The following is a 14,487-nucleotide window of genomic DNA, read 5'->3' on the forward strand; positions in this document are numbered from 1 at the left end:
CGTTGATTTTGAAGTAGACCGTTCAAACCTGGAACGGTATGTAATCACTTGTAAAAATCCAGAGTGCGGGTTCAGACTGTTGGCCTCTTATAGGAAGAGAAGTAATGCATGGAAAATAGGGTCGATTACGCAGAAACACACGTGTGTCAACCCTAACAATTCCCAGGATCATACAAAACTCAGTGCCGATCTTATATGTCAGGAGATTTTGCCTCTCATAAGCTCTGATCCGTCTCTGAAGGTTAAAAATATAATATCACACATCGTTACAACCTTCAACTACACTCCATCTTACAGAAAGGCGTGGGTTGCAAAAACAAAGGCAATTGAGACAGTCTACGGCAACTGGGAGGAGTCATACAAAATTCTTCCCCGATACCTCAATGCGCTACACAGTTACGCACCTAGCACTGTTACTATTCTAGAGACACTGCCCGCGCATGCACCGGATGGAAACCCTGTCCAAGGAAACGGAATATTCCATCGGCTTTTTTGGGCGTTCAAACCTTGCGTCCGAGGTTTTGCACACTGTAAACCCATTCTTCAAATTGATGGGACATGGTTATACGGCAAATACAAAGGAACAATGCTCATGGCGGTTGCACAAGACGGGAACAGCAACATATTTCCAGTGGCGTTTGCTATCGTCGAAGGCGAAACTGCGGCGGCTTGGAGTTTCTTTCTAAGGAACCTCCGAGAACATGTTGCTCCCCAGCCTGACATATGTTTAATCTCTGATAGGCACGCTTCCATAGAGAGTGCTTACAATAATCCAGCGAACGGATGGCATGACCCCCCTTCAAAACACGTCTATTGTATTCGCCACATCGCCCAAAACTTCATGCGGGAGATCAAGGACAGACATCTAAGAAAGGCCCTAGTTAATGCTGGTTATGCATTGACCCAACCCACATTCCAGCATTATAGGAGTGAGATTGTAATGACAAATCCAGAGGCGGGTACTTGGGTAGATAATCTTTCCAGGGACAAATGGACAAGGGCATACGACAATGGCGTGCGATGGGGCCATATGACAACTAATCTTGTGGAATCCATGAATGGCGTTTTCAAAGGCATCCGTAACCTTCCAATCACAGCACTTGTGGAGGCCACATACTTTAGGATGGCTTCACTCTTCTCAACAAGAGGCAGGAGATGGGGTGATGTTAGGCAAGCTGGTCAACTATTAAGCGATAGTTGCATGAAATTTATGCAACAGCAATCGGCAAAAGCGAACACTCATCAGGTGACTTCTTTCGACCGATTCAATCGCACGTTCAGTGTGCGCGAGACAATTGACCACAATGAGGGACTGCCAAGGCAACAATATAGGGTTCTTCTTGACGAAGATTGGTGCGACTGTGGAAGGTTTCAAGCTTTTCGTATGCCTTGCTCACACGTCATAGCTGCATGTGCGTATGCCCACCGCGACACTATATCACTACTGTCTCCGATTTACAAGACTCAGACATTGCTCAGAGTTTACAGTGTTGCGTTTCCTGTGGTGGCCAAGGAGGATTACTGGCCTGAGTATGATGGAGAGGTAGTTTGGCACAACGACGCAATGCGGCGAAAGAAAAAAGGGCGTCCCAATAGTACACGGATTAGAACCGAAATGGACGTCCGCGACAAAATGGAACGAAAATGCAGCATTTGCCGTCAGGTGGGGCACAATATCAAAAGATGCCCTAATCGTGGCTCGACATCGTCGCAAGTTTAGTATAATCTGTATTTTTTTTAATGCAACGTATCAGTTTCGCTTACCGCCTCTTGTAACCTTGCCTCCGTTTTTCAGCAATAAATTGTGCTTTAGTGATTAACCGAAATTGCCAAGGCAAACATTATTCAGACATATTCTTCTGTTTTTCCAAAATCGATTTTTCAGACCCTTTCCAGAATCGATTTATCAGATATATACCCGAACCGGTGTGCGAAAATACCGGAAACAAGTAAAATTTTTAAAAAAAAAAGACACAACACATAGTAGCCAAATGAAATGGCGCCTATGTGTTGTTATAGGAGTGCATGCGCCAATTGGATTGGCTACTCCCATTTGCCCTAATTTTTTTAGGGTTTACGCCAAATGGATTGGCTAGTTGGGTATATATGCGCCAAATGGTCTGGCGCATTCACTTCCAGTCAGTCCCAAACCTAGACAGTTTGGTAATTTACCTGAAAACATGGTTTTTCTTGTATATTTTTTATCAAACATGGTTATTTTAATTTTTTTTTCGATAAGCTGTTCATGTTTCATTAAATTCGATTCGGATTGTGTTTCTCTTTTCTGGGCTGAGCTGGCTCAAATTTCCTATTATTTTTTTCACGCCATAATATATATTTTTATTTTAAATTTATTAATATTTACAATTTTTATGATTAATAATAATAATAATAATAATAAAAGTAAGTCTTTCCAATGAAAATATAATTAAAATTTTAATATTACAAATACAATTTATTAAGAGTTAAGCTAATTTTTTTAAAATAGTTATCATAGGGCCCTAGTAGTTAGGGGTGCTCGCGGTGCGGTTTGGCGGTTTTGACGAAAAAAATCATCCGAACCGCAAGAGAAAAAATAGTGCGGTTTGGTTTGGTTCGGTTGAGTTTTAAAAAAAATCCGAACCAAACCAAACCAAACTAATGCGGTTTGTTTCAGTTTTTTATAAATATTTTATTGAGCCATACATACACATATAGATGACAACATGATTTTGTATTTAGACATTCATACACTATCAAATAACAACAAAACTCATCATATTTAGACAACAATTTTCAATTTAATATGTAAAAATTAAATTAGACAAAAGTGGAATATTAAACATAAAATAATATAAAAGTTATTATAATGAAACAAAAAATAAAAGAGATGAAAAATTAGTGAATGTGAAAAAGAAAAAAAAAAGTGTTGAGAGATTAGAGAAGAAGAAGTGCGATAAAAACGAAACTGAAATACGGAACATTTACATAAAAATGAGAAAGTGAAAAAGAAATAATATAAGAGAGTAGAGATTATAGAAGAGGAGGGAAGATGTATGTGGTATAAAAGGTGCAATAATGTTATTAAAGATTTGAGAAGATCGGGACTGAAATTATATGTGTAAGGATAAAAAAATTGTTCGCAATCATAAGGCTAATGTATAATAGGTTTAAGTTTGGGTTGGATGTGAGTTAAGTAAAAGTTAGGTGGTAACATAATGCGGTTTGATTCGGTTTACAAAATACAAACCGCAAACCGAACCGAACTGTGCGGTTTTGTTAAAAAATGACCCAAACTAATCTGAATCAAATGCGGTTTTTTGCGGTTTCGGTTTGGTTTGATTTGGTTTGCGGTTTTTTATTGGGTTGGTTTGGTTTTGATCACCCCTACTAGTAGTTATTATAGATAAGGGATAGTATAAGTAAAGATGTCAAACCATTGAGTATTTAACCTAATTCCCCAAAAATTTAATCTAACATTCTTCTATATTTTTATATTTCTAAATTAGTACGCGACACGCATTTGTTTCAAATGTATATTTTTTAATAGAAAAATATCGGGTACCCGTGAAAAAATAATAATTGAATGTATAAAAAAATGTCTGGTACCCGTGAAAAACTAATAATTGAATGTATAGAAAAATGTTTGGTGCCCGTGAAATAATAATAATTGAATGTATAAAAAAACATCCAGTACCAGTGAAAAATAATAATTGAACGTATAGAAAAATGTCTAGTACTCGTAAAAACATTTAGATTAATAATATTTGTTAATACAAAATATCATTTTATTATAAAATATGTGAATTGACACTGTATAATAAAAGTTGATATATAAATTGACAATGTGAAGATTGATTTGATTGTTACAAAGCAGTTTTATACATGTATAGATGAATTATTACTATTATTATTATACTATAATAGTTTTTTATTTGCTTTTAATATATTATAAAAAGTAATATATAAAAAATATTAAAATATAATACTAGTAGTTTTTATATTTTTAATTTTTTAAAATATCTTCAACTAATTAAAATTCAATGGTTAATATTCAATAGTTTTGAAAATATCACATATTTTTTAATTTAAAAAAATAAAGAATTAGTAAAGGAGAGGAAAAAGAAGAATATAAGAAATGAGTTAGTTTAAGGGTGAAGGTACATGGGAAAGAGATAGATGAAAGAGAGAGAGGAAAGAGTATTGAATATGGAAGATGAAAGAGTATAGAAGATGGAATGAGCATAGTGGTTATACTATTGAATAGTGTGTAGTGTAAAATGACATTGATGTGGAGAAAATTTATTTTGATTCCCAAGAAAAGATATATATATATATATATATATATATATATATATATATATATATATATATATATATATATATATATATATATATATATATATATATATATATATATATATATATATATATATATATATATTTATTTATTTTGATTCCCAAGAAAATATATATATATATATATATATATATATATATATATATATATATATATCTTTTATTATATTGTAGATTGTAAAGAAATTGAAAAGATTATCATAAAAAAAAACATAAGTTGAAAAAAAAAGAGTATAAAATTGTAGAGTCTCACGTGTGTAAGCAGTACAAGAGCATTGGAGATGGACATAGGAAGACATTGAAAGAAATTTGAAAAATGATAGGTTGATGGATGAACAACCCATCCACGTTGAGCTCTCCATGATCAGGAGGGCAGTTTGGAAATTTACTGAACATATTATTTTCTTATATTATAGATAACTTAATACCCCCAAAATTTGATCTAGCATTCTTCCATATTTTTATTTTTCTAAATAACTTAATCCCCCAAAATTTGATCTAACATTCTTCCATATTTTTATATTTCTAAATAACTTAATACCCCTAAAATTTGATCCAGCATTCTTCCATAATTTTTTTTTTTGGCTTTTGCACTCTGGTTTCAGGGGAAATGGATCCTAGAAATCCAGAGTTTGTGCCGAGAGGTATGGACACTGGCCAAACGTTGTTCCTACCTAAGAATTAAAACCGGTATTCCCTGGATTGCGTCCTTAGTAGGAACTCCTTTACCATTGGAATCCAAGTGCTTGGTTGCATTCTTCCGTATTTTTATATTTCTAAATATGTGGAAACCATATATTTTATAATTAATGCAAGGAATTTATATCAACTTTTAAAAAATTAAAATTCTAGAATTCATAGATTTACACTTTGGAAATTAGTTTATTCGAGTCTTCTTTAGACTCTTTTAGATCGATTAATGCTATCTAATTGTTTCCTCTCTTTTTAATGGAATATTTATCTCTTTTTAATCTTTCTTTTTAAAGGTTTAATTTTTCCATTTCCCTAGTACTATGAGCCAATTAAGACATATATTTTAGTTGCGCACTTATACTCCTCTTTTGCAATATGTATTTAGGCTTGTGGCAGCCATTTGGACTAACTTGTATTCGAAGAAACTAGTGAAGTAATTATCTTCCATTTGTCAAAATCTAATAATGTACTCATCGAGAGACTCGTTAGTTTTTCTTCAAATGTTTACTAGGTCTATAACTTTGTTCATTAACTCACCCTTAAAGATTTGTTCATGGAAAGTTCTTTCCAAATGGCACAATTAAGAATCCATTGGTAAAATAAGGAGGCGGGATGGTAAAATAAGTAAACACATCTTTGGTTAATGAACGTGAGAAATATTTCATTTTAAAATATTCTTTGTTGGCTAGGTTACCGCACTCAGTTTTGTGTCTTTCTACATGCTCCATTATGGATTCTTTTACTTCACTAGACTACATTAGAAAATGAAGAAATGAATGTTGAATCCATGCATGTTGAGCACTCGTTCAACCATGTTTTCCACAAGTTTCCCCTACATTTTTACTTCACTGATGTATGGAATCATCGACATTATTGTTTCTATTATCCATGCTCAAAAATTCTTAAGCGCCTTGTATGGGTGGCAGAAATCCTAGTGAAAGGCATATGAAGACATGTTTATGTTTACTCTTCATACTATTGAACCAAAGTTAGTTTAAAGAACAATGCTCTTTAATTTTTTTATGATAACACAATGCAAGAGAACAATTTTATTACTTAACTAGATATTTGAAGAGCGATAATCTCAATCCTATGGAGAAACTTTATTTGGCGGGTAACGACTCCGGTGATGAAGACTTTGGAAAAAAGTCTTTGGTGAATCAGATGATGCTAGTCGGTATGGTCCTAATCATTATTGGAAATACACATTTTCTCACCCAGAAGATCTTGTCTTTGGAAGCAAGGAAGATCATGTGAAAACTAGGTCATCACTCAGAAATGATTACTCCTTTGTCAAACTGCTATCTCTCTTATAGAACCATCTTCCATAGATGGAACTCTAAGTGATGATTGTGGGATATTCATTAAGCAATATGAATTTAATCAATTTAAAAAATATGTATGTGATCTAGTTCCTACACCTAAAGGAAAAAACATTATTGGGCAAAGTGGATGTTTAGATACAAAATCAATGAAAAAAGATAAATGGTAATAAATAAAGTTACTCTACTCTAAGAGCATCCCACATTATTTTAGCCATTTTACAATGTGAAATCGAGAAACACATTTGCACTAAAGGGGGAAATTAGTTTATTTTGCTTTCAAATCATAAGAGGCCTTTTTAGTTTCATCCTCAATCCAATTTTTGGGGGCTTTATTAACCAAAACGCCATTGATGATACTTTTTGGGACAAAAGAAAATTTCTCGATAGAAGCCCAAACCTTTTTAACTACTGGCATAAAGTGTCCAAGCACACATTCTTTCCAATATACATAATCTTCTCATTTTAATATAGGAGCTCTACTGTATGCACCCTTCAGATTGTCCTTATCCAAATTTATAACTTTTGAAGTTGCAAGACTTGATCAAAATACCAACTCTGAGACCAATTATTAGTTTGAATATGAGCTAGAATGGTCTAGAGGAGGGTTAAATAGACATTTTCCCAATATTTTTTTTTCAAAATCAGAGTTAAAAAGCGTGGGAGAGAAAGGTTAAAAAGCATTTTAAAAGAGACTATGCAATCAAATTAATGTCTAACTGAATTTAATGATAACAAGATGATGATAAATCAACAAATCAACAATATGGTAATTAATCTAATTAGATTCAAACAAATACTTTTGAATAGAGTTTAATTAAATGATACAAAAATCTAGAATTACAGTCTTCCAGAATAATCACGAGAAATAAATGTTTAATAGACTATATCTAACACAGACCTTAACTTAAACATTAAATTGTTATGAACATAAAATCCTAAACATGTTGAAAGCATTCCTCTCCATTACAAATTACTCTGCACATATGTTTCTCATAATAACAATATACAAATGTGTCATACGGGTCTTTTAGCAATACAAGAAAATTGTGTTTTAGCGTCAAACAAAAGCATATGCTACAAGAACAAAAGCCGACGCTAATTGCTATTAGTGTCGGCTTAGCGTCGGTGTCAGGGCGGCACCTCTAGCCTCGAAGCTAACATTAGCGTTAGGTTGATGCTAGGTAGCGTAGGCTATGTGAGACGCTTAGCCTAAATTAAGACATGACTAGAAAGCCGACACTATTTAGTTAGATATTGTTATAGCTTATAGAGACGCAACCTTATCTGTATTCTTTCTTTAGTTTCGGCTTGAGTCGAGGCTAAGTACTTTATACCGTCGATTTATGTAAACAATATTTATCTTATGCATATGCAAGCTCACGTCGGCTGTCTCTGACGCTAATATTTTTTTATTGAATACAATTTCAGGATCTACTGTTGGTGATTTTAGTATCATCAATGTATTTTTGTAGTAATATGATTTACTATAGGTCAATGCAATTATGCGTTAAGTTTGAAACTAGTTAGGGTAGTGCGGAGTGCATGCTCGTCGAGCCAAACGCGTAATTGAATACGAATAATAGAAACGGGGTTCCAAGGGACGTAGCCCCTGGCGGGGTGCGGGACAGCGTCCCGTCGGGGTCCAAGGGGCAGAGCCCCTGGAGGGGTGCGGGGAAGCGCCCTACCGGGGTCCAAGTTGCACCCTTTCCCAACAGACATGACCGTTTTCTATTTCCGAACAGGTGTGTCTTTTCGTTTCTGTTACTGAGCTCCTATATAAGGAGTCATTTGGCCTCAATCTGGGATATACAAAATCATACTTCCTCTCTACATTCTGATCTGTTCTCTATTGTCAGAAACAGATTGTTCTTCGAGAATTATCCCCACAAAGATTTCGTGAACCCAGACAAGAATAGGATTGAAATACTTTGTTCGGAAAGTGAACGAACACGATTCTTCAAAGATATTCAGGATTATCTTACCGAATTTCTAACATCTACCAATAACTATTTAGAAACCTACTTTTAAATAAACCACAATATAAATAAGATATTCTCTTGAATTTGAATATTGAGTGTTGTTAATGTACAGGGTCCATAAATGTGTTATAACATCAATCACTAACAAAAGGATAAAGCAACAATAAAACACAAATAAAAATGATTGGTTAAGATGGTTTTGGAGGGTTCATGTTAAAGTTGCATGTGATAGACACATTTTGCAACTTACAAATCCATGTCTTCTCATTGGCAGACAAAAGATACAACTATCAACAATAATTCTGCATCGAGATTGATATGAGCATGATACATTCCAGTGACTACTAATGGAATGAACAGTATAACAGTATAAGTAATAAGTCAACAATCATTGCTAGTGACTGTTTAATCTTGTCAAATCATGTGACATGAACCTTTTTTTCTTTGTTGATCTCGCATAAATTATGATTACACACAAGAAAATGATTAAACTTTATCACAAATTACATGTTATTTGAATTTCATAGAATTCTCATTAAAAAATAATCAAACTAGTCCAAAAGTAGAAAAGAAATGAATTCTGACAACAAAGAACAAAAAAGTTCAAACAACAAATTAATCTGAGTGGTAACAATTCTGAAGAAATTGAGAATTTGATGTTTCTCAAGATATTGAGTTTCTCCACCTTCTAGCATTCTTTTTGATCTGTTCTTCAGAGGATGGAATGTGATTACCTATATCATGATTCTCTCCATTTGTCATTTTTGTGAGTTTGCTCAGTTTCTTCCACCCGCTAGTCCAAGCTGATGTGTGTTTTTGCTTCATCACCTTGTCGAAATTCTTCTGCAGATTTTCCATATCATGTTGAAGCTCCAAATACTTTGTTTTAACACTCTCAAGTTCAAACTTTAGTGTGTTGATGTCTTTCTTAGCCGTTGTCCATCCTTCTTGGAACGATTGTGGCGTCCCTTCGAGAAGTGTTTTCCGGTTTGTTACCATTGGTTGGTACTGAGATTCAACGCCTCCGCCTCCGCCAGCGGCTTTTAGAGAGCTGTTGTTGGCTAGTGCATTGCTTATCTTGATTTGCTCAGAGAATAGAACTTGCACTACTACCCTTAACGGAAGCCTTTCGTTTTGAGCGGCGTGCATGCACGCGTCGATGGAGAGTTTTTGACAATCCATTACGCGACAGAGGCGTTTCCTTTCGTGCTCGGTTAGAGTTGGATGTGCCTGAAAAGTGATCATTATTATAGGACCTAAAATGTGAATTTGTTCACATTTGAGAAATACTAGAAAAATCGCGATTAACTACCTTGAGATATGAATCAATAGCTCGGTATAGTCCATCATCAGAAACTCGAGCCGATTCAGGTAAAGCTTCAGCGAGAACCTGAAATTTTGTCAATGAAAGGTTCCTATCTCTTGATACCTCAGTAAGATAACTGTCCACAAGTCTTGCCACTCTTGCCTTGGCATTCAAGTTACCTCCCACATGCTTGTGATCAGAAAAGGTTTGTCTACTTGGACTACAACCTTCAGTTTGTTCTTGAATAAGAAAATGCTCCAAAAGCCTCTGAACAAGATCCACATCGAACTTAGTCTCACTTTTATCATAGCAAGGAATTAGAAGATCAGAAAGTGTAGCTTGCTCGAATTGCATTCCAACTCTTTTCTCTAAGTCAGTAATCAACGCGTGCGCAACCTGTTACATATAGTTTGAGATTTTGTTAGAATCAGTTGAATATTGTTTAAGATAGTTACAATTACGATCTCTAACACAACCTACCTTTAACATGTTTGCCATTCTCAGAAGCCTGAGAAGGAAGCTACACGAGACGCTGTCTTTCTGCGGTGGAATTATGCTGATGAGACTTTCAATGACCATCCTTTGATCCTTAGTTTGAAGACTTGAAGTTTCATCTCTAGTTCCAGCAACAATCATATGAAGTCCACCTTTCCAGCTACCATTGTCAGCGCCGCTACTAAAACTACTACTACTGTTGATGCTTGTTTCCTCTCCTTGGATTGAAGTCTCGTTCGCGGCCAATCCTGGTAGCCATTTAGTCGCGTAATGCATTATTCCAGCGCCGATCAGTTCATATCTCATACCTTTCACCTTAATAGCAGTAATGACTCTGACAAAGTGATCAATCCTAAGGATCGAAACATCTTCGAACCACCAATCAGGTGGAACGAGTTGATTCCTACTTGGGCTCGAGTCTTTCATTTCGCTCCAATTCGGGCTTGAAACTTTATGTGGCCTTCCGGTATACGACCACCTTATTCCTTTTGGATTAGCACAAGCTTTCCAAGCAATAGACTCGCTGCATCTTCGAACAATTTGAAGATTTTCAGCCCACGGTGACAACTTCTCCGAGTTCTTCAACACGACGATCGAGTCTCTCCACGACGACAAAACAACATAGCTAAGAAAAGCTTCGGTTTTGAATATAAGATTCCCTTCTTCTAGATCCTCAGTCATTTCAAGATACTCAGAAGCACATCTTAGGCCAGAAATGTTGCTTGCTGTCAAATCAATAGCAACTCCATAGCAGAATTTGGCTGCAAGCTCAAAAGCTTCAGGCCCTCCTGGTAGATCATCCATGGCTATCTTATTCAACTCGGGCTCACGAGAATCGTATAGCATTCTGTTCAGCTTTCCACTTCTAGATAGCAAAGGATACTTTCACAAAAAGAAAAGTTCATCAAATTCAACACAATATAGTAATTTCTTAGTCTTAACCTTCCAATTTCGGAAAGGAGTCCTAGAAATCCAGAGTTCGGTCAGAAGGTAAGTAAAGTCCGATCAATAATTGTTTCAACCAAGATTCAAAATCAAATTCTTAACATAAAATAAGAAAAGAAAAGATAGATAAGATAAGATACCTTGTGCAAGTGGAAGTTGGCTTCTCCAATTTGGACATGAAGATCACTTGGAATATCAGCAGAAACATACCTGCATGGATAAATCAAAAGTTTAAAACAAAACTATTATGATAATTGATTAATTGAGAAGTTTGAACAAAACATTAACATATACCAAGAGTTGGCTCTTTGATAAAAGCCTTCAATCTTAACACCATGTTTGGTTGAGGTAAGAACATCACCTCCATATTCCCTTCCATTTGGTGTTACACCTTCTGATTCCCACATGCTGAAGCAAAAATCAGATTCACAATAATGTGATACTATGTATTAGGCTAAATATAGAAAAGCTTTGAGTGAGAGAGAGAATAAAGGTGAATATCAAAGTTTATATAAAGGAGTAGCAACCCATATTGGGTGTTTGGACTTATCTCAAAAATGTCATATTCTATATTTATTACATTCTCAATCTCACAATAAGTTGAGTCAAAATGAACATATTTAGAGTGTTGTTGATAATGATGTATCATGAGTTCCTATTTCATTCTTTTTGATTTGTGCAATGTTTAAGTACAAAATATTTTCTTTCTAGACTTGAGATTGACCATACATGTCTCTCTAAAAAATTATGAACAATCTAGTGTCTTCATGGCTCCCATCTAGAGAGGAAAACACTGGTCCTACAGAACATACTCCCAACCACACAATCTATGTTGAAGATTAACTGTTATCTTTTTTTTTTCAAGCAATTATGTAGAAAAAGTTTTCAATGATATGAGTTCTTTAACTTTTATAGAAAATGTTGGCTATGGATATTTAAGTGTTTGAGTTAATAGATTGAAAAATGTATAAAATAAAATAATAAAAGGACAAGGTTAAATACTACACTTATAAAAAAAAAATTAAACACAATAATTGAAACAAGTTTTTATACAATTTTCATTTGTTTATTGTTGTATTGTACTTTATTTTATGAATTTTTTCAGTTTAGTAAATCAAAGATGCAAAAATTTACTCTTAATACTCTTTAGAGGAATTAAGAAAGAGATAGTTGAAGGAAATAGTTTCTCCTTCAACATAATTGCTTAAAGAAAAACAATCATTGTTGAGAGTTTTAAACTTATACTCAGCTGTCTTTTAAATTCGAAAATAAATTTGACAAATTTGGTAGGACACTACAGTCAAAACCACTGAAATTTTTTAATTTGTCGGGTCACAGTTATATTTATCTTATGCACTTGCATTAAGAAGAAAAAAACCCCAAGTCTATGGCCCAACAATCACCAAAAGCATCCAAGAAGTTAGGCTAACATAGGGTGGCAAACGAGCATGTTTGCTCCCGTTTAGAGCCACCCTACAAAAGTCTGTAAGTAAATGGGACAAGGCGGGACGGACATAGTTGAGAGTGTGGACCTAAAATCATGACTCGCCCCACAAAAATATGAGAAAAAGGCGGGCAATCCTGCGGACACTTCACTTTTTATGTCTAAAATTATAAAATAATTATGTTAATGTCCATGTCCGCAAAAACTCGTCAAAAATGGGATGAGAAGGGATGGGTATATTAGAGAATGTCTGGTCTAAAGCTTTGACCTGTACCGTAAAAAAAGTGTAGGAAGAACATACATGCTTAGGAGTACGGAACCATTTTGCTACCCTTAGGCCAACATTAACGATCCACCACCAATGTTAAAAATGGCTACATTAGTAACTCGTCTTAATGCTTCTAAAGGCACACTAGTTGATCCACGTAAAGCCTTAATGAGGATGACTATGTATTTCATTGAAAAGTCAAATGACATAAAGATACATGATAGAGTCATGTCACACCTACAACAACTTATTGACATTGTCAAATTCATGCTTCACGTTGAGGTTCAATGTGCTAAATAGGTAGAAGCAAAAACGAGTCAGTTATGGTAGAAACTTTATTACCTCCACAATCAAAGGAACCAAGGTTAAACAAGCAATGCATTATTAATCAAAAAATCAGTTGATTGTTGTAATGACTCAACTGAATCTTATATAGCAAGTACCTTTTATTTTTTATAATTCTCAGCGTAGTATTTTTGCCACAATTAAGTATGGGGAGAACTTATGGGCAAATTATGCATTTAGCAATGCAAATTTTCAATATGGACAAATACGTATGACAAAAAGGCCTCCTAAATTAGTAGAACAAATTGGTATGTCTGAATTTTGAAATTTTGACAATGCTCTACAAGTGAACAACATGGCATACACTAGAGTATAAACCATTAGTCTAGTAGCAAGAACACATAGGCCAATTTTGGATTACTCGACCTAATAGACATGGAGTTACTTCACACATATCAACTAACCCCACAACCTACCTTCCAATACTTGATGTACTAGTTCCAACCCTTGTGGATATACCCATGTCAATACTAGTTGGTAGTTATGTTGGTGTACAACCAACACTTAATAATAATCCATTTTACGAATACAACACACCAATGGTATAAACAATTCGTATAAGAAATAATCATTGAGATCCAAGAGTATTAATAGGGTAATACTCCACCTTAGACTTAGTTTCAACAAGGTTTCTAGATTTAGGATATAAATAAAAACATATGAATAAGCCTATGCATAAGAAGACTTATCTTGAGTGGTTGGATAGGCCAAGGAAATGGAATGAATCACTTGCAAGAATTGTTATGGTCCATAAGGAACTTCAAAATGATTGCAATGGGAATCAATATGACTTAGATTAGAGTTTCCAAGAATAATCAAGTCAACACTCGTAAGCATTAGCAAACTATTATAATGGAATTAGATTCTCCTGAATAAGAATGAATCATGGCCTTAACCATAATTGAGAGTTCAAAACATAAAATGACTAAGCTCTACAATTAATGAGTCAAACTCAAATAATTCATTGAAATATACTTAGTTTGGAAAAATAATTTAACAATTGGAACTTAAGGTCCTAAGTTTTAGAAATGGTCTTCAAGCTGGAAAGAACTCTTTATAGTTAGTAAAGTTTTTATCAAAGGAGTCAATCTATTGGTGAAAGGGCAGAGCTCAGTCCAAGAGTTTCTTTAACACTTTGTTTGGATAACAAGAGAAAGTGAAAGAAAAGAATATTGAAGGAATGAAAGTGAATAGAAAATGAATAGAAAGTGAAGTGATTATTTTATTATTTATTAGGAGTGAAAGTAAGAAGAAAGTGAGAGGAAAAGAAGATATATTTAAACTCAATGACATAAATACCCTTATATATATATTAATGTTTTTATTTAATAATTATATATGAATGTAAA

General features: G+C 34.4%; 1 protein-coding gene across 1 annotated transcript; it reads right to left on the reverse strand.

The window, feature by feature from the left end:
• Nucleotides 1–8,759: 8,759 nt before the first annotated feature.
• On the reverse strand, nt 8,760–11,787 carry LOC131634053 (root phototropism protein 3-like). Its single transcript, XM_058904732.1, has 5 exons — nt 11,376–11,787; nt 11,222–11,291; nt 10,122–11,018; nt 9,648–10,037; nt 8,760–9,565 (listed from the first exon to the last, which is right to left on the reverse strand). The coding sequence occupies exons 1-5, from the start codon at nt 11,486–11,488 to the stop codon at nt 8,999–9,001; spliced, it is 2,037 nt and encodes a 678-aa protein (XP_058760715.1). The 5' UTR covers nt 11,489–11,787; the 3' UTR covers nt 8,760–8,998.
• Nucleotides 11,788–14,487: the final 2,700 nt, after the last annotated feature.

The sequence above is a fragment of the Vicia villosa genome, unplaced genomic scaffold (assembly GCF_029867415.1).
Source record: "Vicia villosa cultivar HV-30 ecotype Madison, WI unplaced genomic scaffold, Vvil1.0 ctg.001217F_1_1, whole genome shotgun sequence".
NCBI classification, from domain to species: Eukaryota; Viridiplantae; Streptophyta; class Magnoliopsida; order Fabales; family Fabaceae; genus Vicia; species Vicia villosa.